General features: G+C 38.7%; 1 protein-coding gene across 1 annotated transcript in view; it reads right to left on the bottom strand.

The window, feature by feature from the left end:
• Positions 1-19,335: 19,335 nt before the first annotated feature.
• LOC113098140 (CD209 antigen-like protein C) overlaps positions 19,336-27,770 on the bottom strand; it is a 42,609-nt gene continuing 34,174 nt past the window's right edge. Inside the window, exon 4 of the mRNA XM_026263086.1 lies at positions 19,336-19,464. Coding sequence (XP_026118871.1) covers positions 19,351-19,464 — 114 coding nt within the window. The 3' untranslated portion in view covers positions 19,336-19,350. The remainder of the gene's footprint in view (positions 19,465-27,770) is intronic.

Raw genomic sequence — 27,770 nt, 5'->3', positions numbered from 1 at the left:
CGCGATAGAGCCAGTCCCTCCAGCCGACATTTTAAGTCTGGCTTTTACAGCCCTTACTTCCTAGTACCCAAGAAGACAGGTGGGTTACTGCCAATCCTGGACCTGCGTGCCTTGAACCAAGCTCTGCACAGACTCCCGTTCAAGATGCTAACGCCCAAGCACATTTTCAAATGCATTCGTCCGATGGATTGGTTTGCAGCGATCGACCTGAAGGACGCATACTTTCATGTCTCCATTCTTCCTCTACACAGACCGTTTCTTAGGTTTGCTTTTGAGGGGCAGGCATATCAGTACAAGGTTTTCCCATTCAGGTTGGCCCTGTCTCCCCGTGTCTTTACGAAGGTCGCGGAGGGAGCCCTGGCTCCCCTCAGGGAACAAGGTGTCCGTATCCTCAACTACCTCGATGACTGGCTGATCCTAGCTCACTCTCTAGAGCGGTTGTGCGAGCACAGGGATCTGGTGCTCAGACACCTCGCCCGACTGGGTCTTCAGGTCAACTGGGAAAAGAGCAAGCTCTCCCCTGTGCAGAGGATCTCTTTTCTCGGTATGGAAATAGACTCGGTCGCCATGTTTGTGCAGCTTACGAACGAGCGCGCGCAGTCACTGCTGAATTGCCTGAGACAATTCGAGGGCAAGAGAGCGGTTCCACTGAAACTGTTTCAGAGGCTCCTGGGGCATATGGCATCCGCGGCGGCAGTCATACCGCTCGGGCTACTCCATATAAGACCGCTTCAGCACTGGCTTCACGACCAAGTCCCGAGATGGGCATGGCAACAGGGCACGCTCTGAATGACCATCACTCCAGCCTGCCACCGATACTTCACCCCGTGGTTGGACCCCTCGTTTCTACGGGCTGGCGTGCCCCTAGATCCGGTGTCCAGACATGTTGTTGTGTCAACAGATGCCTCTGCCACGGGCTGGGGTGCCATGTGCAACGGACATGCTGCGTCAGGCTCCTGGACAGGACCCCGACTTCAGTGGCATGTCAATTGCCTCAAGTTGCTAGCAGTACGTCTTGCTCTGCACCGCTTCAGGGCCCTGCTGAAGGACAAGCACGTTCTGGTCTGTACGGACAACACTGCGACCATAGCGTACATCCACCGTCAGGGTGGTCTACGCTCCCGCCGCATGTCGCAACTCGCTCGCCATCTCCTCCTGTGGAGTCACAAGCATCTGAGGTCGCTTCATGCCATTCACATTCCGGGCAGGTCCAATCATGCAGCCGATGAGCTCTCACGGCAGCAGTCTCGCCCCGGGGAATGGAGACTCCACCCCCAGTCGGTTCAGCTGATTTGGGAACACTTCGGAGACGCTCAGGTAGACCTGTTTGCCTCTCCAGAAAATTCCCACTGCCAGTTGTTTTACTCCCTGACCGAGGGCACCCTCGGCAAGGATGCCCTGGCACACAGCTGGCCGCTGGGCCTGCGCAAGTATGCGTTTCCCCCAGTGAGCCTTCTTGCACAGACGTTGTGCAAGATCAGGGAGGACGAGGAGCAGGTCCCCATGGTTGCGCCTTTTTGGCCCGGCTGGACCTGGTTCCCCGAACTTGTACTCCTCGCGACAGCCCCTCCATGGCCAATTCCTCTGAGGAAGGACCTTCTTTCTCAGAGACGGGCACCCTCTGGCACCCACGTCCCGATCTGTAGAACCTACATGTGTGGGTTCTGGACGGGTCACGGAAGGTTTAGGTACCTTGCCACCACAGGTGGAAGCTACCATCACTTCAGCTAGAGCCATGTCCACCAGACATGCCTATGCTTTGAAGTGGAACCTCTTGGTCACTTGGTGGTCTTCACGGCGTGAGGACCCCTGGAAATGCCCGATTGGGTCAGTGCTTTCCTTTCTTCAGGAGGGGTTGGAACGAAGGCTGTCTCCTTCCACCCTCAAGGTCTATGTGACTGCCATTTCGGCTCACCATGACCCTGTCTCTTGGGAGGCATGATCTGATCATCAGGTTCCTGAGAGGAGCAAGGAGGCTCAATCCGTCTCGCCCTCCGCAAGTCCCCTCTTTGGACCTCGCAGTGGTTCTATCTTTGAAAACTGCGCTCCTGATGGCTTTGGCTTCGGTGAAGAGGGTCGGGGACCTGCAGGCATTTTCAGTTGATGAAGCGTGCCTGGAATTCGGGCCGGCTAACTCTAACGTTATCTTGAGACCCCGGCCTGGGTACGTGCCCAAAATTCCCACCACTCCTTTTAGGGATCAGGTGGTGAACTTGCAAGCGCTGCCCCTGGAGGAGGCAGACCCAGCTCTGGCGCTGCTCTGTCCAGTACGTGCGCTCTGCACCTACGTGGACAGAACTCATGCCTTAGGACCTCAGACCAGCTCTTTGTCTGTTACGGAGGCCAGCAGAAGGGAAAGGCTGTCTCCAAGCAGAGGTTTTTCCACTGGAAAGTGTATGCTATTGTCCTGGCTTATCAGGCTCAAGACCTGCCATGCCCCCTAGGGGTGAGAGCTCACTCAACTAGGAGTGTAGCTTCCTCCTGGGCACTTTCATTCATTTCATATAATGAAATATGTTTCACAAGTCAATGTTATTGTGTTTGTGTAATTTCAATGCAAATGAAAAAAAAAAACAATTATTTGGCAGTTATTATTAATAAAGTATAGAATTATTTAGACTCAATTAAATACTAATAAAAATACATAAAAAAACGTGATGGGAATGGAAAATAGTGGATGGATAATGGGAGTGTTAGTGGTGACAGTGGGGTGGGGTTAGAGAGGAGGTGAGGGGGTAGAACTGGGGTGCACTAGGATGGTTTGATATACGATAGGGGTCCAGTCACTGATCTATATATATGACTGGATCACTCATCACTTCTAAACTGCCAGCAGACAGTGAAGCCACCGGAAGTGTTCGATCCGCCATCTTACTAATCCCTACCAGCAGAGGGCACCATTGAGACACATTCAATCTGCTGTCCTAAAATCACTCTATTTGAAGCAAATCAGTCAAACGGGACTCACTTTTATGTTATGTGTATGCAAATTAATGTTTACTTCAGGTGTTATCTGCAGTGTTAGTGATATATTCAAATCGTTTAGGTGGGTGTGTCTGCTGCGGACTGATAAGACAGGTAACTGATCCAACACAAAATATACCTTATTTCTATATGAACATTATTATTCAGGAATTATTAAATATGAACGTATTAGTATCAGAAATGGATTTTAATATTTTACAATGAATAATACAATTATGTTGTTAATATTGCTCTATAATGAAATGAAAAGCTTAACTAACTATCTGGGAAATAAAGCTTTATGTCTTTAACACATGATAGGTAAAAATTGATAGCCTGAATGCACTGTAAGTCACTTTGGATAAAAGCGTCTGCTAAATGCATAAATTTAATTTAATTTTAATTTAATTTTTAATTTAATTTTAATTTAAATCTGTACTGTTAGGTGATGTTTTCTCATTAAAATTATACAAATTCCTATTAATTGAATATAACGTTTACGCACACTAGGGATTACAAATATTGCTGCGCGGCGGCTTCACTTAACAATAACAAGAACGTCATGAGCAATCCAGTTCTATATTATAGATCAGTGGGTCCAGTGCTCAAAAAAGCTTGAGAACCACTGGTTTAGATCACTTCAGCAAAACTATACTATACTATAAAAAGATATTGAACTGGATGAGATGCACTTAAAAAAATCTACACAGCACACTGTTAGTAGAAATTGAGCATCTAAATAAAATATTTCTTCATTAAAGAATTCTAAAAGCTGTTGAATTGGTTAATCATTGAAGAAACCAAAACAAAAAATAAAGTAAAAAAATATATATTATTATTATTTTTTGTAGAATTATGTTCTATACCCTAAAGATATCAAGATTTTTGTGTTTCATTATTGTTTAGTGTGTTACATAAATACACTTTTATGTAACTTGTGCATGTATTGCATAAAAAACAACTGGACAAAAATCTAAACTTAGCCAATGCAGCCATATATAGCTCACTGGAGATACATGTAAATACACAGAATGATTGTGAAATAGCTGCTTTCCCTAGAATGTACTAGAGCTCAAATGCTTGAACCTAATTACATTTGATTATGCAACTTTTATGAAGAACTATCTGTACTGTTGATGCTGTCTGTCTGCATGGTGCTGTTTTTACAAAGTGTCTCTAAATGGTCTGATAAAATTTTTGGTGTAGAAACTTTTTACGGTGGACCAGTAGTGCACACCACAACGAAATCGCCACAACACAATACAGGAATAATTTAGTTTTGTTATGGCGTCTTCTCATTGTGTTGTGTTGTGGCATTAAAGCTGAATGTCCATGGTCACCAGGCCTTATAATAAAAGTAAAAAGGGGGTTTGGGTGAAAAGGTGAATCTTTTGAACCAATGAAAAACCCTCTCCTGGGTGCTGGGATCACCTATTTTGGCCAAGCAGGAAACTGGACCTCCTGAAAAGTCTCCTTGTTTGCTGGTGCACTAAACAAATATGTTCACATTTCATCTAAAAACTTGCTTCCATGACATGTTGGCCAAAAATGCCAATCAGCTATAGCATCACATTATCAAGGCTTGCTTAAAAGCTGTGAAAATGTTAGTGTTTCCATAACAGAAAGGATCTGATGTCAGATCTTTGTGCTGTGGTAGGTAGGCTATATAGAGTTTGTTTTAGGGCAGCTATAAAAGGCAAGGCATCTTATGCACTTATGCCATCTTATGCCTGGAATTGAACTGCTGGTTTCTCCCAAGGTTTTTTTCTCCATTCTGTCACCGATGGAGTTTCGGTTCCTTGCCGCTGTCGCCTCTGGCTTGCTTAGTTGGGGTCACTTCATCTACAGCGATATCGTTGACTTGATTGCAAATAAATGCACAGACACTATTTAAACTGAACAGAGATGACATCACTGAATTCAGTGATGAACTGCCTTTAACTATCATTTTGCATTATTGACACACTGTTTTCCAAATGAATGTTTTTCAGTTGCTTTGACGCAATGTATTTTATTTAAAGCGCTATATAAATAAAGGTGACTTGACTTGACCATTGTAACACATAGTTGTAATAGAATATATTAAGCAAATAATTGTCAACTGAAGAGTTCTAGTTCTTCAGGTTAAAACAAACATAATCCACCGTGCTCTGTAACAGTCCACAGAGCCTTTGAAAAGCCATTGAACTGAATAATTTATCATTTAGGAAACCAATGCAACAGGTTATGAGTAATTATTGACCATATAAAGAAAATGATTGCAAAATAAAGACTTAAAGTATGTTAATTAGGACAAAATTAAGGTTTTCCACCATGTTCTAGAACAGTCCATCGAGCCTTTTGAAAGCAAATGAACTGGATGATAGAAGAATCAAATGCAACACACTTGCAGTGTCAAATGTACACATAGAGCAAATAATAGTACATTCAAAAGCTGTAGTGTGTTATTTAATGTACAATTATTATTTTACTATATATACTGGGTTTCTTCAAAAGCTATTGAACTGGAAGGTGTCGCAATGAATAACCCCATAGACTACAGTAATGGTAGAAATTGAACATATACACTGTAAACAATTATTTAGCAGTTTAATGTGTTGACTCAATTCAATAGCAATATCACGTTCTCAACATCACTTATCGCGAGATCTCGTCATTCTCGTGAAGGCTGTTGAAGACAGAAGTCAGTTTCTCCACAAAGTTTTGACATTTTACCACAATACAACTTTGGTAAGTAAAATATCTGTATTTATTGGCTTAAAGTGTAAAATTACACTTGTTGTCTCAGAAGAGTAAGTATGGTTTAAAGAGTCATATTTTCTGTATGTCCTGTATGTAAATGTTCGTTTCGCGGCACTCTGAAGCCTCAAAATACAGACGGTTCCACAGGATTTTCCTTATAAATATTAAAACAAATATTGTCCCATGTGGGAGAATGAATAAAGTTCTGAAGGTAATGTAACAAACTCTTCTTTCAGTTTTCTGAAGTAAATTTAGTCATTCAAGTGCCTCACCAGAACTCAGTGTAATGCTGCGTTAATATCTGTTTTATACAGTCTATGGTAAATATACGCTCATAAGTAAACTGCATACATTCAAATCTATATATTTTAGAATAAAAGTAATAATAGCATATATCTTGTATAAATAGCCATACAATAACGATCGACACAAATGTGTTACATTTCCTTTTATTGTGTCATAATTCTGTGTTGTGTCATTTAAAAGCATCGTCTGGATGGTAAAGTTTGTCTTCGGTAATTAAAACAATCTTGTCAATACATTTGACTTTCTCTGTAAAGATTTATTTATATATTTATGTTTATTGTTTTACAGTGTTTTAAGATGTTTCTTTATTTTTCATGTTTATGATATTTTGGAATGACTGAAGATCAGTGCAGAATTCAATAATCCTGTGGATGGACCGCAGTGAGTCCTTTTGCAGTTATCCATCAAAATGATATCCAGACATAATGGAAATGGCATTCACATCGTACAGCTTGGAAAAAGTTGTAAGTACATTTATTTACTTTATAAATGCACTTTTATTGGAGTCTATAAGTGTTATGATAGTAAGGCACAGTTTAATGCTTCCCTTTGTTTTTATTAAAGCACACAGGTTCGGCGCAGGAATTGATCAAGGACATGACTGCTGGGATTACGCTTGTGGATGACCAATCTGAGCACCATCAGTCTGCAGTGATGTGGTCCAGGTAATAGAAGAAGAAATCTGGGTGATATGGGGTTGTAACTCGTTGTGGGGTTGTGTACTGTGTTAGACGATCTGGGACTGGGACTAACAGAAATAAATTCAGGTTTAAAACAACTTGAGGTTTAGTAAAGGACAAATACCTTTCTTTTTATTTTTTTGGGTGAACCCTTTACGAAAATGTAGAATTTGCATTGGAAAACAGCTTCAAAATTTAGAGAACATAATTTGACTATTTTCCCTTCAGTTTTATTCCGTGAATTTTCTATATAAAGTGTTGAATTTATCTTCATAAAACCAACAGAAACCCTGTTTATGGACATAGCCATTCTTTATTATTTTGCTGAATACTGTTTTGAGTCCTGAAAAATGTTCAGTGCTAGCATATTGGCCATTAGCAACTTTGCTTAAAGGGTCAGTTCACCAAAAAATTACAATTAGGCCATGTTTTACTCATTCTCAAGGCACCCTATGTGTATATGATTTTCTTCTTTCAGACGAATCTGATCTGAGTTTAATTTAAAATTGTCCTGGCTCTTCCAAGTTATTTAATGGCAGTAGACAGGTGTTTTTTTTTCTCAGCAATCCAAAAATAGTCAAATAAAATGCACCCATTCATCAATAAAACATGTCTCACATGGCTCTGGGGGTGAATAAAGGCTTCCTGGAGCAAATCGATGCATTTTTGTAAGAAAAATATCCATATTTAAAACGTTATAAAAACTTTTTTTTCTCTTCCACTGACTGTCATACGTGCAAGCCTAATTTTGTGATTCTACTTCATGATCGGCGTATTGTTGTCTCTCCTCTGCTCATCTGTGTTCGTCACTAATCACCGGTGCATGCATGACCCCTATGTCCTATTTTCATCCACCTGGAACGGTTCTCACGAAAGTGAGAGAAACGGGTTTAAATATGTTTTACATAACATTTTAATATGTATATTTTTCTTACAAAAACACATGGAGGCCCTTATTCACCTCCCAGAGCCGTGTGAGGTACCTTTTATTATGAATTGATGCACATTATTTGACTGCTTTAGGACTGTTGAAAAAACTCACCTATTGCATTTATAAATCTTAGAAGAGCAAGAATAGCTTCTAATATAATCCAACTGGATTTGTCTGAAAGAAGAAAGTCCTACACCTACGATGCCATGAGGGTGAGTAAAACATGCGTTTTTGGGTTAACCAACCCTTTAAGAGTCATGCTTTACTCTGAACATGCAGTGCAACAGACTATTATTTAAAAGGAATACCTCTTTACACCAATATATTTTCTGATCACTATAAAAATGGTGTGACAGATTAGACCGTTAGAATTGGATTTAAAAAATGAATCTGTTGTATTGGTTTGTCACATTTTATGTCATTCAGAAATCATGTAGAATACCAGTGAAGAAAATAATTTCCCCCATTTGTGGTTTCGGAAGTGTATTTTCCACTCTTTGTGTCTTGAACACTCTTTGTGTTCAGCAGAACAAATACATTTGTACAGGCTTTTAACAGTTTAATACAGGAAGTTATTTTGAATGTTTCTAAACAAAAAAGTTGAGGAGCACAATTTACTTTTGACTTTCATTTTTGGTTAAATTTGTCCAAATCTCTTCCACTTGAAGGTGAATTACAATTAGTATTTATTGGTAGCTGTGCTTCTAACAAAACAAGCAAATTTAATAGTGTATGTACATATGTGTGTTCATTTGTTATAAATGTATTAAGTAATGTAATGTTTCTTGTTTTCCCAGCCATCCAGTGACATTAAGGATGTTGAGAAAGAATTTGAAGTGGTCATTCTGAATATAACTATTTGGACTCTTAATGGATCTGTATGCAGTGAACATCCACTACCTCCAGCACATGAAATGGAAATCGTTGAGTGGAATCGTCACTTCCTGTTTGCTGTTGACGGCTGTACTGCGTTTGAGCTCCGTCACTATATTCTTTTCATTGACTATTTTTAACTTAAAAATCAATTTTATACATCATTGTTTCCGTTTATATAACGCGTGAATATATCCTCTATTGTATTCTACAACAAAAACAATCAGAGCGCCTCGCTATCACTAGTTTTATTTTGATCTCCCGGGTCCGCTATTAGCTTTTAGCCAGTTAGCATCAGCAAGCGTGTTTGCTGCTAACTGCGCTTAAATTGCTAATACTCTATTCTCACACATTACCACTGCTGTACTCACTGTTACTTGCTTTAATGGTGGATGAATGTCTCCACTCTGTGCAGCTCGAGCTCGAGGCCGTGGGGAAGCAGATTCGCGACCTGGAACAGAGGCAGGCCAAGCTGAGAGAGCGGAGAGCCGCGCTGGAATCATCCCGGGCTGACGCTCACAAGTCCGGGGTAAGTATACAGCGTGCTGTTAACAGTCCCACCACGTCTACTCCGTGTGTTTCTCTGCGCAGGCCCGGTGCACCCAGGACGCGATCTTCCCAGATGTCCTTCACTGCGACGCCGGGACACCACGGACCCTGGGTGCATCCACAGCGGAGGACGCGAGCCGGGTCCCGGGCGACGACTTCTCCCCCTCCTGCCTTCGAGCTCTCCATCCAGAACCGCTTCGCTCCCCTCCGCGAGACAGGACGCGACGCTGTGATCATCGGAGACTCCATCGTCCGACACGTAAGTGCTACGTTAGCCGAAGGTAAAGTGCACACTCATTGTTTGCCTGGTGCTCGTGTTCTCGATGTTTCTGCGAAGATACCCACGATCCTGAAGGACAGCGAGAGCCCCAGAGCGGTCGTGCTTCACGCCGGGGTTAACGACACCACGCTGCGGCAGATGGAGACGCTGAAGAGGGACTTCAGGAGCCTGATCGAGACGGTTCGCAGCACGACGCCCACGGCGACGATCGTCGTGTCAGGACCACTGCCCACGTATCGACGAGGACACGAAAGGTTCAGTAGACTTTTTGCTTTAAATGAATGGTTGTTGTCATGGTGTAAAGAACAGAAACTGCTATTTGTTAATAACTGGAATCTTTTCTGGGAGCGTCCTAGACTGTTTCGCGCTGATGGATTACACCCCAGCAGAATTGGAGCGGAGCTTCTCTCTGACAACATCTCCAGGACACTTCGCTCCATGTGACTAGTAAGACAATTCTCAAATAACCATTATGATGAGTTTTGTTCTAACCGCTTAAATGCTAAAGGTACTTGCGCTGTAAAACCTATTAAGACTGTGTCTGTTCCCCGAATAGTGAGGTCAAAATATAAATATAATTTAGGATCTAGTAAAAATCTTATCGTAATTAAACCAGAAAAATGTAAAGTAAATGAACAAAAACAATTTTTAAAGTTTGGGCTCATAAATATTAGACCACTCGCACCAAAAGCAGTTATTGTAAATGAAATGATCACAGATAATAGTTTTGATTTACTCTGCTTGACTGAAACCTGGCTAAAACCAAATGATTATTTTGGTCTAAATGAGTCTACTCCACCAAACTACTGTTATAAGCATGAGCCCCGTCAGACTGGTCGTGGCGGGGGTGTTGCAACAATATATAGTGATATTCTCAATGTTACCCAGAAAACAGGATACAGGTTTAACTCTTTTGAAATACTTCTGCTAAATGTTACTCTGTCAGACATGCAAAAGAAATCTAATGTATCTCTTGCTCTGGCTACTGTGTATAGACCACCAGGGCCGTATACAGAATTCCTGAAAGAATTTGCAGATTTCCTCTCAGACCTTGTAGTTACAGTTGATAAGGCGCTAATCATGGGAGATTTTAATATTCACGTTGATAATGCAAATGATACATTAGGACTTGCGTTTACTGACCAAATAAACTCCTTTGGAGTCAAGCAAAATGTCACAGGGCCCACTCATCGTTTTAATCATACACTAGATTTAATTATATCGCATGGAATCGATCTTACTGCTATAGATATTGTACCTCAAAGTGATGATATTACAGACCATTTCCTTGTATCGTGCATGCTGCGTATAACTGATATTAACTATATGTCGCAGTGTTACCGTCTGGGCAGAACTATTGTTCCAGCCACCAAAGAAAGATTCGCAAATAACCTGCCTGATCTATCTCAACTGCTAATTGTACCCAAAAATACACACGAATTAGACGAAATTACTGACAACATGGGCACTATTTTCTCTAATACATTAGAAGCTGTTGCCCCAATCAAATTGAAAAAAGTTAGAGAAAAACGTACTGTACCATGGTATAACAGTAATACTCACTCTCTCAAGAAATTAACTCGTAGTCTTGAACGCAAATGGAGAAAAACTAACTTAGAAGTATGTCCAGCTATAGACAGGCTCTAAAAACTGCTAGCGCAGAGCATATACACAAACTCATTGAAAATAACCAAAACAATCCTAGGTTTTTATTTAGCACAGTGGCTAAGTTAACAAATTACCAGATGCCACCTGATTCAAATATTCCACCAACGTTAAATAGTAATGACTTTATGAATTTCTTCACTGATAAAATAGATAACATTAGAAATACAATAGCGAATGTAGATTCTACAGCGTCTAACACTTCAGTTTCATCCATCGCACCCAAAGATAAACTGCAGCGCTTAACAACCATAGGACAGGAAGAGCTAAATAAACTTATCACTGTATCTAAACCAACAACATGTTTATTAGATCCTGTACCCTCAAAATTACTGAAAGAGCTGTTACCTGTAGCAGAAGAAACGCTTCTCAATATCATAAACTCGTCGTTAACTTTAGGACACGTCCCAAAACCATTCAAGCTGGCGGTTATCAAGCCTCTTATTAAGAAACCAAAACTAGATCCTAGTGTACTGGCAAATTATAGGCCTATTTCAAATCTTCCATTTATGTCTAAAATTTTAGAGAAAGTTGTGTCTGCTCAATTGAGCACCTTCCTGCATAAAAATGATATGTATGAAGAATTTCAGTCAGGTTTCAGGCCCCACCATAGCACAGAAACTGCACTTGTTAAAATTACAAATGACCTGCTCCTTGCGTCAGACCAAGGCTGCATCTCATTTCTAGTCTTACTTGATCTTAGTGCTGCGTTCGACACCATAGATCATGACATACTCATAGATCGATTACAAAACTATACAGGTATTCAAGGGCAGGCTCTAAGATGGTTTAGATCCTACCTGTCCGATCGCTACCATTTTGTTTACTTAAATGGGGAGTCATCTCATTTATCATCAGTAAAATATGGAGTGCCACAAGGATCCGTCCTAGGTCCCCTTCTATTTTCAATATATATGTTGCCCCTTGGTAATATTATTAGAAAATACGGAATTAGCTTCCACTGTTATGCTGATGATACTCAGCTATATATCTCAACGAGACCAGATGAAACTTCCCAATTATCTAAGCTAACAGAGTGTGTTAAAAATGTAAAAGATTGGATGACAAACAATTTTCTCCAATTAAATTCAGATAAGACAGAGATACTAATTATTGGACCAAAAAACACTACACAGAATCTTGTAGATTACAATCTGCAACTAGACGGATGTACTGTTACTTCCTCTACAGTCAGAAATCTGGGTGTTATATTAGACAGCAACTTGTCTTTTGAAAATCATATTTCCAATGTTACAAAAACTGCATTCTTCCATCTTAGAAACATTGCCAAGCTACGAAACATGTTATCTGTTTCTGATGCAGAAAAGCTAGTTCATGCATTCATGACCTCTAGACTGGACTATTGTAATGCACTTCTAGGTGGTTGTCCTGCTTCTTCAATAAACAAGCTACAGGTAGTCCAAAATGCAGCAGCTAGAGTCCTTACGAGGTCAAGAAAATATGATCATATTACCCCAATTTTACAGTCTCTGCACTGGCTACCTATTAAGTTCCGTATCAGTTACAAATTATCATTACTTACCTATAAGGCCCTAAATGGTTTAGCTCCAGCGTACCTAACTAGCCTTCTACCACGTTACAATCCATCACGCACCCTAAGGTCACAAAACGCTGGACTTTTGGTCGTTCCTAGGATAGCAAAGTCCACTAAAGGAGGTAGAGCTTTCTCACATTTGGCTCCCAAACTCTGGAATAGCCTTCCTGATAATGTTCGGGGTTCAGACACACTCTCTCTGTTTAAATCTAGATTAAAAACACATCTCTTTCGCCAAGCATTCGAATAATGTTTCTTTTTAATTGTGAGTGTAGTTGCCTCTGTTCAAAGTTGCATTTTTATTCATTAGCTTGGGTTAAACTAATTTTACTTTGTTGGATCAGCAGCTATGCTAATGATGTCTGTATTTTGTTTCTATGTTTCGCCACGGGATGTAACTAGGATTTAAACAAGCTCCAGTCTGGATCCAGAACACCTGAGAAGAGATGATGCTGACCCTCAGAGGACCCCAGATGATGCTACCTTGAACCAACAAACAGAACTAACAATTATTGCTAAATGTGTGACTGAATCATATAATAACTTAATAATATTGATAGTTCATCGTCTAGCTGACTATGTCTTGTATTATTATTATTATTTTTTCTAAAATCCTGTCAAATGTGCACAAACTACTAGCTACTACTAAATATTGTAGAAACATAATTTTCTGTAAAGTTGCTTTGTAACGATTTATTTTGTAAAAAGCGCTATACAAATAAACTTGAATTGAATTGAATTGAATTGAATTGAATGAAATACACCATTGAGGCTCTGCAAAAACTTGTGAAGATCAGCTGCTCCCACCATGTGCTTGCTACAGCGACAGGAACTGTAGGTGTGGGGGAGTGAATGTCCAGCACTCTCTCCACCCTCAACACCACAAATAAGGTGTCCTTGAGCAAGGCACAACTTCTCCCCGGGCGCCGCAGCATAAATGGCTGCCCACTGCTCCGGGTGTGTGTTCACGGTGTGTGTTCACTGCTGTGTGTGTGTGCACTTTGGATGGGTTAAATGAAGATCACAAATGTATGTCATGTCACTTTCACTGTTCAATGTTCATGATGTGTCCATCGGCTCCATAGCACTCTTTCTTAAAAAGTAGGTTTTTTTTTTTAAGGAACTTTAGGTTCTTTTGTGCCTTTCATTACATTTTAGAATGTAGATTAAAGTTTATCATGTCATGACTTGGAATATGCATGTTCTCATGTATACAAATGTTGTTTCCCCTCTCATTTTCTTAAACAGTATGTACACATGTTCAGTATGTAGCATTATGATGGGGGAGAGTTTGGAAACTTTCAAGATCCTTCTGATGTTAACACTTCTGTCTGATCATGTGGTGCAATGAAATTTAGAATCTGACAGTTTAGATCTTTGTGCTTCCATGTGCATTCATTCCATTTATATCTTATTATACAGAAGTACAGTACACTCATTTTTTGTAACTTATTGTGATATTATATACATAATTTGGTTTCTCATTTTGACCATGACTTGCATTATGGTGGGGGGAGTGCATGTGAACTTGTGCAGGGTTAATATGCAGAGTTCAACCTTCTGATTTTCATATTGAGTTATGAAATTAAAAACAATCCCTGTGGTTTTGATCTGATGAATTGAAATGCAACTATTTGATTCTCAATCTCATGCCAATGATATTTATTATACATCACACTTTCAAGTGTCGGTTCAGATCTTTAGACGTGTCTGTCTGTGTGTGTGTGTTTGTATCTTGCAATTTTTTTAATCAATTATCAGTTGATGTGTTGACAGCAGATTGCTTGTTCTATTTAAATGTGAATGAAAGTGTTGTCTCTATCATTAAATAAATTACATTAAAAAAAGTGTTTTGTCATCTTTAAAAAAGTAAGGCAGTGGGGTAACATTTGTTTACGATTATTGATCGAAGTAAAAAAAATCCTTGTCGACACAACATGATTAGTTGACTGGACTAGAAAATAATAGTCAAGTCAACTTAAAGAAATGTGTTACCTGGACTTATTCCACTCTGATATGAAGCTGTTTCAAGTTGTTGACTCAAATTATTTTTTACAGTGTAGAGCAAATAACTGTACATTAAAGACTTGTAGTGTGTTCTTTAGGGTCAAATAAATATTTAGCAACGCGTTTTGTAGCGGTGTGACCCTCTTTTCAAAAGTTATTGAACTGGATAGTGTGCCATTAAAGAAACCAATACAACACATTATGAAGTAGTAGACATTGACCATATAAAACAATTACTGCACAATAAAGAGTTGTAGTCAAGTTAGGTTTTTTCAATGTGTTCAGGAACAGTCCATCAAGCCTTTTAAAAGCTATTGAACTCAATCATGTGTCATTTAAGAGTTTATGAAATATATAAATAATACATTTATCATATATCAACATGTAACTGTAACACTGTAATGTTTTAAAGGTCCTATGACATGAAATTTTCACTTTCAGAGGTTTTTTAACCTTAATATGAGTTCTTCTAGTCTGTAAATGGTACCCAAGTTTCTAGAAATTTTAATCGGTGTAAATCAAGATTTTTCTATCTTTCTCTGCCTTTGAGAAAATGCAAGCTCAACCAGGCTGATCTTGAATCTCCTCCTTGTGACGTTATGAGGAGAAATGTTTTCTCCCCTTTCTCTGCTTTGCCCGCCCAAATATTTACATATAATTCAGTCACAATGTCAGCACAGGCGACAGGCGTTACAAACAGACTTTTATGATATGGATTCGACAGCACCGCCACAAACAGTGAGTAACAGTGACTACGTTTACATGCAGCCAATAACCCGTTCAAAACCGGGATATTAGCAATAACCCAGTCACGCACGGCCATGTAAACACCGGTAAAAACCCGGATATGCTCATATCCGGGTTTTTAAAAACCGGGATATTATACCTGGGGTACCCCTTTTCTAACCCGAATATTTGGTCTTGTAAACACGTTTCGGCATATCCCCATCAAAATGTGTGTTCTGCGCATGTTCTATTCGCAAGGAATCTTGGTCTTTTGAGTCTTTGGATACAGGAAGATGAATCGGAAATGACGCATATTGCGTATTACGTCCAGACGCTAACCGTGCGTCGCCGTTTACATCGGGATATTGGCGACTGATTACACATTCCATGTATACAGGAGTAACTCTGTCTGCTCACGCATGTAAACGGGTTATCCCGAATGTTTCAGAAACCCAAATAGTGACCTTAACCCGACCATAACCCGAATTTTAACAGCTTGTAAACGTAGTCAGTGTTCATTAATGCCTGATCTGTGATCAGTGATTTCTGATGGGTAACTAATCATTCAAGTTCACACAGACTTCCTTTCTAAATCGTTTAATACAATTTATGCATCAGTGAATCAAGCCAGTGACTAAACGATCAACTTCACGTTGTTTTCTTAGTAGCATGAAACAAATCTGTTATTAAATTGTGATTTAACTACAGAGAGGGATCAAAGAATGCTCCCTTTATTTTTCCGGAGCTGTCACACATCGCGTGTATATCTGAACACTTGCGTAAACTGCTGTTACAGTAAATGATGCTGTTATGCTGCACAACGGAGCTCTTACTGTTTTCATGTGGTGTATTCATGTGTGTGCTGTTTGTTGTGGTGAAAGCATTTTGTGAGAGAACTGGACTATACACGTCATTTTGAGTATCAGTTCTGATTGAAAAGGAGCGATCTAATCCTGTTTACATGAAATAAGCTGCTCCCGAGCAGGTTTAGCTTACGGACCTGACAGCAGCTCCGGGATGAGCTTCAAAGAACCAAATGATCCAAGATCACGCCAAATCGTCAACATTCAAATCCAGCTAACTGAGTTAGCGATGTATGAAGAACAGGCCCCAGAAGTGTATAGTCCAGGTACCAGAAAGTAAAAATCCTGCCATGATTCTGGATCTGCCTCTACATCTAGAACAGGTGTTTTCACTAACGAGCTCATCTACCTGGTATGATGTGATGGTTGGAACAGCTGCTGGACAGGATTTCTACTTTCTGGCACCTGGACTATACACCTCTGCTTGGGACCTTTAAATAAAACCAAACAGTGCTTTTCAGCTCAAAAGAATCTTTGGCAACGTGCTATAGAAGTATTATGTAATTTGTTGACGGTCCCTCTGATGGTGATGACGTCACACTATTCCATAGGCATGAACGTGTTTTTCAGCCTTTTAAAAAACATCGAATTCTGAGGGAAACCGGATTGTAGGTCCTGCTCATTATAGTCGGTAATGAAAATTAATTGTAAGTATCCTTTTTAAATGCTTATCAACAAAGCTATTGAACAAGGAAGTTCGAATGTGTGAATATAAAACCAACTTTACCGCAGTAGCATATTACAGTGTCTGACATCGTGTTGCAAGTTCACACACCTCTTTAAAGTTATTTTTAGTGATCTCTGACTGGCGAAGGCGAACATCATTAGCGCCGGCATGAATAACAATCTTACTGTATTTACGTTTAGCATTAGCCAGCACTTTTAAATTTGCCAAGATGTCAGGCGCTCTGGCTCCCGGTAAACATTTGACTATGGTGGCTGGTGTCTCTATATTCACGTTCCGTACAATAGAATCGCCAATAACTAGAGCACTTTCATCAGGTTTCTCAGTGGGTGCATCACTGAGTGGGGAGAACCTGTTTAATGTTTTGATCGGAACAGAAGAGCGGTGTTTTGACCCACGACTACGCTGCCTCACCGTCACCCAGTTGCCCTGCTGCAGGGGCTCTGCTGGAACCGGACAATGTACAGGAGTCCCTGAGCTAGACACATCCAAAGCCATATCTAGAGCCCTAACATTCTTACTGTCCTCAATTAAAGTTTGGATGCGTGTCTCTAATTCTGAAATCTTCTCTGTCCGCCTAACTATTTCCCTGCATTTATCACATGTGAATCCCTCATCAGCGACAGAGATAGATAAACTGTACATGTGGCAAGAGGTGCAAATAACAATAGCAGGTGAAGCCATTACTCACCGTGCTTGATGAAATATTCTTACCACAAACTGGAGCGAGAGGAGAGGAGAGGAGAGGAGAAAAGAAAAAAGATGCATCACACCTGCTGTGCGTGCTGGACTATTTAGTAGCTTTAGTGCAACATGGAGCTTGAAGAAGCAAAGAAAAACTGAAAACAGGAGAATTAACTTTGAGCAAGTTTGGAGGAAAATCGGAGGTATGGAAACATTTGAAACAAGTCGTAGGGAGTGACATGTGTTGGCTTTGTGTCATGCATTAAATGCGGCACGCTGCTCGCATATGACATATAATGTTGCCTAAAAACGGGGTCTTCGATGATGAACAGACACATGAAGCAGGATTGCCATGATGAGCTTCAGGTTGTTACATCAGAAGTTCAGACGGCTGAACAGTTTTAGCAGCGACTGCATCTGATGCTCTTCCTTCAGTCCATTATTCACTGACTTTAATGAGGCTGGACTTTAAAGGAACTGTTAATCATTTGGGTGTAAAATCTTGACTTATTTGGTGTGAGCAAACTTTGATATCACAAGCATATAGCTGACAATCAACAGTCAAAAACATATTTAAAACAAAACAGTGTACCATAGTTTATGTTTTTATTACTGAATAATCTAATCTAAGTGCAATTCAAATAAACCTTGACTTAACCTTGACAAATAAAGACTTGATGTTAAACAGATATATTGTAACACAGTGTGACGGCTGGTGAAAGGACAGTCTGGAAACAATAGCAAGTACAAATATTTAATGAGAAGATAGATGATGGTACAAAGACACACAAAGACGATGATATGGGAACACTCCAGAGGGATGATTAAGGCAGTGAGAAATCCAGACGGTAATGGAGTGCAGGTGAGTAGTCCGGGTGTTGACGGCGTGAGGCAACAGGAGAGAGTGGCACAGGAACTGCGGGGAACAGAGCCGAAGGTAAGTGTCCGTGGCTGAGTGATCGTGCGAAGAGTGGACGAGGTTCTGGGGAAACACAGACATCCAACGCAAACTACACAGAAGCCAGACGGGGTAAACACAACGACATTAAACAATGATCTCACAAACACCGGACATGAGACAAGCCATTATATAGGAGATGCGTAATGAGTGGCAGCTGATGCTGATACAATTAACGGAGACGCCAACAACTAATCAGTGCAGACGCAGAACACACAGAATCCACCACAAAGTGTAAACAACCCGAGATAACGGTTTACCAACCGTGACACACAGCTGCTTCAGAAAAAGAGAGAATCCAAGTGCAGTCACTAACATTTATTCAAAGAAACAAGACAAACATAAATCCAGACTAGAAAAATCCAAAGACGGACAAGAAAAACAGATCAGATTGAATCATAACACAGATATTCATAAAGCTCTCTCTCTCTAAAAAGCGATCTAAAATTTAAAAACAAAATGATTTTAAAGTTTTATATGGAAATGTTTATATTACAATGGTTTTTTCTATTTATTTTTTATTTGTTTTAACAGAATAAACTAATTAATGTGCCATTAAAAAACTAACCAAAAAAAACCCAGGTAAAATGACTGACATTTATATGTTCATAATGCATATATGTAAATTTTTATTATAATGTATCATTTAAGGATACTCTTCTCACAGATCCATTTAACACTACTATTACATGGAAAATCAAACCATCCTAATGAATGAGTGTTTGCACAGTCTTCGTTTCCCAGATAGCTGTCTGGCTCTCTAGGCGCCCAGAACCTGCATCAACAGATCAGAGTTAGATCAGAGCCGCTTTCTGTGTGATATGATACTGACTGAAAATCATTTATTATATACTGTAATAACCAGTTCAGTTCAGTGATTTCTCACCCAGAGGTCGGTGTGCTGCCATCAACCCATTTCCATCTGCCCTCCTCTTCAATATCAGTCAAACCAATCCAGAAATGACCAAAACTATCAGTAATGATCTTCACAAAATCCTGAGAAGTGAAACAATAACATGATTTATTAAACACACACACACACACACACACACACACGTTTGTTTTTGTGTAAAGTGTGTTCATCCCATAGGTGTCATACCCATGTCATTATACAGAGTTGTGTCCTGATATGTCACAAAAACAAGAGCACACACACACACACTCACTCTCACACACAGACACACTCACTCTCACACAGAGACACACACACACACGCACTCACTCACTCTCACAAACAGACACACACACACACACACCCATGTCATTATACAGAGTTGTGTCCTGATATGACACACACACACACACACACACACACACAGGTATATAGTGTTTATGAGGACAGCATGAAACCATTGTGGTTTAAAGGGACATCCCTTTCCTAACATCCTATAACCAGTTTATTAAAATATCAATATATAAAGAAACCAATATATTACACAATGTTATATGGCCTCTTTAGGATACATGTCACTTAAAATTGTTGTTTTTACCATAAAATCATGGAAATGTATCAGCTGATTTTTCACAGGCTTGCAGGGTCCAGTGATTTATGGTTTGCTGGGACTAAACACACACAAGCATTGTGGTTCACAAGGTCTAACATAGTTTACTAAGAACTTCATAAAAAAAAAACTGATAGTGTTTTTGATATGAGTAATCCATCTTTAGGAACAGTAAGTTTTACATTTTAAGGTTTGGAGCCTGTTATATTTTCTGCTTTAGTTCATGTAGCATGAAAAGCAACACAAAGCAATGTACTTGATTTGTTGCATCTTAATTTTGTTTATTGCACTGGAGAAAGAATATATATATATAAATAACTGTACTCTAGTTAAGTGTGCATGATGTTGACAAAAATGGACCTGACAAACCAGCAGCAGCTGCCAATGAACTAGAGAGATCCAATATGAGCTTTCAAAATACTGCAAATTCAGAAATTACTGCAGCATCAACGAAGCATTAATAGTGGACCAATACATACAGAAGAAAAACAAATGAATATGCAATCTTGACACTTATATACTCTAGAGGTCAGTGGTATAAGGGGAATGACAAATATTTGTTTTAAGTGCGCACACAACAAACGTTAACAGAATTTTAAAAATAATAGACTTCTGACAAGCCCCCAGAAATAGTCAGGCCTAACCTAAAGATTCATTTTGTGACAACTTTTGTTTTTGGCTAGAAAAAGACTCAGGAAAATACCAAGCAAGTGTCAGAGCCAGCAAAAGCCATATAAAGAGTATAGACTGCTGCATACATGTAGTATTGTGTGTCCTTAATAACATACTAAAAGTTTACCAAAGTTTGACCACTAGAAAGGTGTAATTTTCAAGATGGCGTCCAAGATGGTCAGGGAGCCCTTAAAATATCCTAACTCCTTCATTATTTGTCTAACCCCATGTTTTCTGGGTCTGTGAATCCATTGGACTTGTCTAAATTGCACTGACATGATAACATACTTATGAAATACATGATTTTGTGAGAATACTGTAAGGTTTTATCATTGTTTGGGGTGAACCAGTGATGTAAACAATTTAGCCTATGTCATGTAACTTGTTTTGCTAAAACACAGACTTTACATTCAATTTAAAGGTTATTGCACCCAAAAGTAACTTAAATTGGAGTTGTATAACTTTGATCATAACTTTGATCATAAACAACCCTGTATTAGCCTGAACAGAGGCCTGTGTGTGAAACCTCTAAAATGGTCACTCTTTTCAATTTTAATAAGGTAATTAATATGTAATGCATCCTTTATAGATGTTTTAGAGTATAAAGGTGGCATTATACTAAACCCAACAAACCTAAATTCACCATTTTCAGCAATTCAGAAGATGGTAGAATAGAATATTGACATTTGATATTGCGTGACTCATTGTAATGTTGTTGGCAGCACAGTGTATACCATTTTGCTCAAACAAAATTCATCCTTGACTACTTAAAACAAAAGTTCTTTATTTTTTGTAATTTAATTAAAAAAAAGTAAACTGTTTGTTACGACTTACAGCTTAGGAAAATAAAAAATTCAGTATCTCAAAAAAATGTAATATTCCATTTTGAGCTTGATTAGTTTTATTAATTATGAGTATAAATACTGGGTACCTCCTGGGCTAGTTCAGAACATCCAACCACAATTATGGGAAAGACTACTGACTTGACTGTTGTCCAGAAGACAATCATCATAACACTCCGCTAGGAGGTTAAGCCACAGAAGGTCATTGCTGAAAGGGCTGGCTGTTCACAGAGTGCTGTATCAAAATATATTTATAGAAAGTTGACTGAAAGGAAAAAGTGCGGTAGGAAAAGGTGCATAAGCAACAGGGAGGACTTCAGCCTTGGGAAGATTGTCAGGAAAAGCAGATTCAAGAACTTGGGAGAGCTTCACAAGGAGTGGGCTGAAGCCGGAGTCAGTGCATCAAGAGTCATCAAGCTCAGACATCTTCAAGAAAAGGGCTACAGCAGTCACATTCATAAAACCAAGCCACTCCTGAACCAGAAAAAAAACAAACATCAGAAGCATTTCACCTGGGATAAGGAGAAAAAGAACTGGACTGTTGCTCAGTGGTTCACAGTCCTCTTTTCAGATGAAAGTTAATTTTGCATTTCATTTGGAATTCAAGGTCTGGAGGAAGACTGGAGAGGGACAGAATCCAAAGTCCAGTGTGAAGTTTCTGAAGTCAATGATGATTTGAGTGCCGTGACGTCTGCTGGTGTTGGTTCATTAAGTTTTATCAAGTCCAAAGTCAATGCAGCCATCTACCAGGAGACTTTGTAGCACGTTATGCTTCCATCTGCTGACAAGCTTAATGGAGATGCTGATTTAATTTTGCAGCAGAAATTTAGCACCTATGTCAGGGATCTAGGAGGGAGGACCCAATTTCATTGGGAGGTAATAAGGTTTTATTGACAAAACAGACTGATACAAGAGGGTAGTGAAGTGAACAATAGATAACAGAACATGATAACAGTTAACAGGAACAGCTAGGGGAGGCCACTGGGAAAGCTTCAGGAAACAACTGGCAGAATACTTGGCAACAGAGGGGGCAGCAAAACCAGGCTGATGGAGAAGACCACACAAGGCACCGTAGAGCAGATCTCAGACACTTACCACTGACTCTGAAACAGACCAAGTGCCAGGTAGGTAGAACCAGGGCAGGACACACGGGGACAGGTCAGGAACTCAAACACAAAACTAGACAGGACAAAGCCCCACAAAAACACAAATTAAACTCAAGACAAGGAAAGATATAAGCCAATGAACTAATAAAAGGTTAAGTAACAAGATAAAAAATTACCAGTTTAACCAACAAGAATCAAGACTAGAAAAGCCAAATAAATATTACAAATAAAAGCCAAAAGCAAGAACAAACAAATTACTAAAATAAGGAGCAAGACAAAAACATAGAACTACAAAGACTAGACAAGGGCACAAGACCAACCAGACAAGGAGACAAGGGTGCGTATTCAGCCACATACAGAGACAGAGAGGGTGTGAATGACCATGAACCAGCAAACAAAAAAGGGTAAGGGGCACTATAAATAAGGAGGAAAATACATGAGGGACAGTTGAGCACAATTAGACTGACCAGGCTGATGAGGGGGGTGTGCTAAACAGGAAACAAGGAGGAGGGGCTAAACGAGCACATGGCCGAGAAAACAATTAACAAAGCCATGTGCTGATACTAGACACAAAAAACAAAACATAAAACAAAGTGCAAAACCCTCACAACCTACCCACAGTGCCAAAACCACTTCCAAGTGATTTGCTGACCATGATGTGCTTGATTGGCCAGCCAACTCACCTGACCTGAACCTCACAGAGAATCTATGGGGTATTGTGAAGAGGCACACAGACAGTAATTGCAAAAGGAGCCCTAACCAAGTATTGATAGCATAATTAAACCTACTTTGGAGATCTTGAACATTTCTGTTTTGTAAATTTTTTTGTAAACATTTTTTTGATTGATCTTTGAGAAAATATTCTAATTTTTTGAGATACTGAAGCTGTAAGTCGTAACCATCAGAACTCAAACAAAAACTCTTTACATATTTCAGTTTGTGCATGTGCAATAAATGTAGAATATAAAAGGTTTGCTTTTTTAAATTAAATTACAAAAAATAAATAACTTTTCCATGATATTCTATTTTTTATTTTTTTTACATGTACCTGCATGTACTTAAGGGAAATTGTACATATTTTCCCCATAAATATGCTTGTAACCTATTGCTTTAATATATAATTGGACTTGTAATCACTTATCTATCATGCAAATATGCTAGTTATAATATTACATGGCAAAAACATGTATCAGACACCAATATTTCTGGTATAGGAGGAAAACCAAGGAGTAGTGGTCATTTTAAGGACCTGGCGGCAGCCATTTTGAAAAACGGGCCTTTTCGTGGAGTCAAACTTTGGGAAACTTTTAGTATGTTTTTAAGTACATTTGATACTACTGTAAACCACTGATAAACGTTTTGTTAGAATTTTTTTGGGGTCAAGACATATTTGCAGCTGACTAGTAAGTGAATACAGTGAGAAGTGCTGTTTCCCACAGTGAACCTATGGTGGTAAAGTTCTTCTATAGGGAGGTATGAGTTGTGCTTTATCAACACTGCTATCAATTCACACACCATTGTGTTATGTAATACATAAATCCTGAAGCAGAAAATGCTAATATACATTTTAGCATCTTCCTATTAATTAAATTGCTGATTATTAAGACATCTTATGCATTTGAACAGAGGGGTGTTATACTCATTCCTGCTGACAACAGCTTTACGAAGCTTTAACATGATTGTAACCAAAAAGACCAACTGGAGTTTTTAACACCAGGGGCAAACATACCTTCAGCTGGGTCATGTTTATTGGGTCAAGTTTTATTTTTTTTTCTTATGGTTCTGCAATTTTGCATTGTAATCTTCCATTCACTGTAACTGTGCAAAAGGTACATAAATGAAGGAAGCCGGTCCAAAACTTGGGCAAAATAAATAAATGGGCAAAGAAGCAATAACTTATAAGCATGAATTTTAAAAGCTATGGAGAAATACCTAACCTGCATAATCAAATGTGAAAAGGCCTTAAAGAAAATGACAAGAACACCAATTTCAAGACACTACAAAGAACTGGCACATAATTTCTAAATCCTCCCTTTTCAAGTATGCAATTCATCACAGTATTTTTAAATGATATGAAATTAGTTGATCTAAGGTTCTACCAAACTGTCTGTTAAAAACACGGTGCTTTAAAACACTGAACAATATGATTTACTTAACACATGAATAAATCCAAAAGACTTACAGACTTAGAGTAAACTCATGAAATTAAAATCTAAACAAGTATTCTATTGACTGACAGCTGAACTGACAGCACTGTTTTGCCAGTAGGAATATGAATAAGTTGCTTTAGAATATGTACAGACCACTGATCTATAATATAGAACTGGAATGCTCATGACGTCATTAAAGTGACGCCATTAAAGTGAAGCCACCACTTCGCCAAATTGGTAATCCCTAGTGTGCGTAAACGTTATATTCAATTAATAGGAAATTGATATTAATGTGAAAACATCACCTAACAAGTCAGCGTTTATAAATCTGAAGTATCTCTGTACATTATTACAATGAAACACCCTAGGCATGTAAACGGTTATTATTTCAAATGTTGGGAATTTCCCCTACTTATTAAAAAGCTATGTTCATTACAGTAACGAGCATCATGAGCATGATAAACATCAGACACGACGTCAACATATAAAACAAATGACAAAGTGTTCGTTCTGAAATCTAAAAAAAGATTTATGTTTTTATCCCTTTATTTGCCTTGTACAGTTATTCATTGTTTATATAAATTAGTTTTAGTGTTTTTATTCCTACAGTAGCTAACAATGATTTCATTAAAAGCATTCATTTTGAAGCAGGTAATGTTTAAACGGTGGTTAAATTAACTATTTATTTAGCACACAACAGTTTACATGGAAACGTTAATAAACATATCAAATCATAAATAATCAAATCCATTTCTGATACTAATAGATTCACGTTTAATAATTCCTGAATAATAATATTATAACTTATAATATTATAATTATAATAATATAATAATAATATAATAACACTGCAGATAACACCTGAACTAAACATTAATTTATTACACATAACATAACGAGTCCCGTTTTACTGATATGCTTCAAATCGAGTGATTTTAGTACAGCGGATTGGATGTGTCTCAATGGTGCCCTCTGCTGGTAGGGTTTAGTAAGATGGCGGATCGAACACTTCTGGTTGCTTCACTGTCTGCTGGAAGTTTAGAACGTGATGAGTGATCCAGTCATATATAGATCAGTGGTCAAGACACATTCAGTAAAGGAATAGTTCAACCAAAAATGAAAATGATTCCATCATTTACTGACCCACAAGTTGTTCCAAACCTGCAGGAGTTTTTTTTTTTTTTATGGGGACCAGAAACAGTTTAGTTAACTACAATCTTTAAAAACCGGTTTTGAACAACTCGAGTCAAGTCAAGTCACCTTTATTTATATAGCGCTTTAAACAAAATACATCGCGTCAAAGCACTGAACAACATTCATTAGGAAAACAGTGTCTCAATAATGCAAAATGATAGTTAAAGGCAGTTCATCATTGAATTCAGTGATGTCATCTCTGTTCAGTTTAAATAGTGTCTGTGCATTTATTTGCAATCAAGTCAGTGATATCGCTGTAGATGAGGGTAAATAAATGATGTCATGATTTTCATTATTGGCTGAACTATCCCTTTAAGTGTGCCATACACTACTGAACCTTTGGTTATCTCATATCGTTTAAATTTACAATCAAACAGTCTGTTAAATACACTGGGCTTCAAAACACTGCACAATAAGATTTACTTAACACAAGAATGAATCCAAAACACTCACTGTTTGCTTTATGCTTCAGAATATGTCCAGACACATTCATTAAAGGGGTAGTTCACCTCAAAATGAAAATTATGTGACCCACAAGTTGTTCCAAACTTGCAGGAGTTTCTTTCTTCTGCTAAACACACACAAAAAAGCTGAAGTACATGGGTAACCCAACGGTTTCTGGTCCCCTTTGACTTCCATAAAGATCTTTTTTGTGTTCAGCAGAAGAAAGAAAATCCAACAGGTTTTGAAAAACTAGTGGATAATTAAATTTAAATTTTGAGGTGAACTATCCCTTTAAGTGTGTCATAAACTGCGGAAAAAAGCACAAAAACTGCATGCAGCAATAGTTAAAATGTCTAAACAATACAGAAGTTTGATTGTGCAAGTCAAATTGTGTGAAAGAGTACAGAAAAGAGAAGAAATTTAAAAACACATCTGTCTCGTGTGAGCTATACCCATGTTCTGAACAAAGTCTCGTATGTTTTGTGTTGTCCAAGAAACAAGAATGGGGTGCTCTGCCTCTTGTAATTTCACATTCTGGTGAACTTGCCAGTTTTCCTCTGCTGATGTGCTCCTTGAGACTGCTTAGTGACCTTTGACCTCTGACATGGACCATGGTCTTTTCACATAGGTCCTTTTATTCTTTTGCTTGTCAAGCTCTATAAAAAAATACAGTTAGTTAACAAATACACAACATAGTTTAATCCAGCATATACAGAAAAAGTGGTCAATGCCAAGTTTGAACAAAACCAGTCATTCCTTTAACTAAAAAAATGTATAGACTAATTTTTCCAAATTTCATGGCATATTAACAAATAAGCACGATCAGATTTTATTTGCCTCTCAAAACTCAGTTTCAAAGGGCAAAACCAAAATACTTACAGCAGATAAATACAATAAAGTGTTGTTTTCTAGTACAATTACAGCGGGACAAACATTCACATCAAATGTTAACTCAGCAGTAGAGTTACACTTACGGGACACTGCACTTATTCACAATCACAAAACTACATTATTTGCATAAGCTTTAAAGCCTTGCCAGTTAAACATTGTATTTACATGTTTCTGACATGCACCTTTTCTAAAAAAGTGTCCCCAATAAGGTCCAAAATGTTACGATTTTACATTGTTGCCAATGGAGGGTAGACACTGTGGTGGTTAAACGATTAAATCTAATTAAGTACCATAACATACAGGGTCCTGTTTTGATCCATGTTGTTTTCTTTGAGCATGCTTTTGATGTAAGCATTTATATAACTCACTAGCAAAAAATTAAGTCATCACCGCGGTGATGTGGTAATGTGTTTATCGTCACAGCCTTACTGTAAGTCATCTGTAGGAAAAAAAACAAGAACCACAAATCCATGGCCACAGAACAGCAGAATATGAACACAG

This window comes from Carassius auratus, unplaced genomic scaffold (assembly GCF_003368295.1).
Source record: "Carassius auratus strain Wakin unplaced genomic scaffold, ASM336829v1 scaf_tig00216415, whole genome shotgun sequence".
NCBI lineage: Eukaryota > Metazoa > Chordata > Actinopteri > Cypriniformes > Cyprinidae > Carassius > Carassius auratus.
This window is presented reverse-complemented; position numbering and strand designations above follow the sequence as displayed.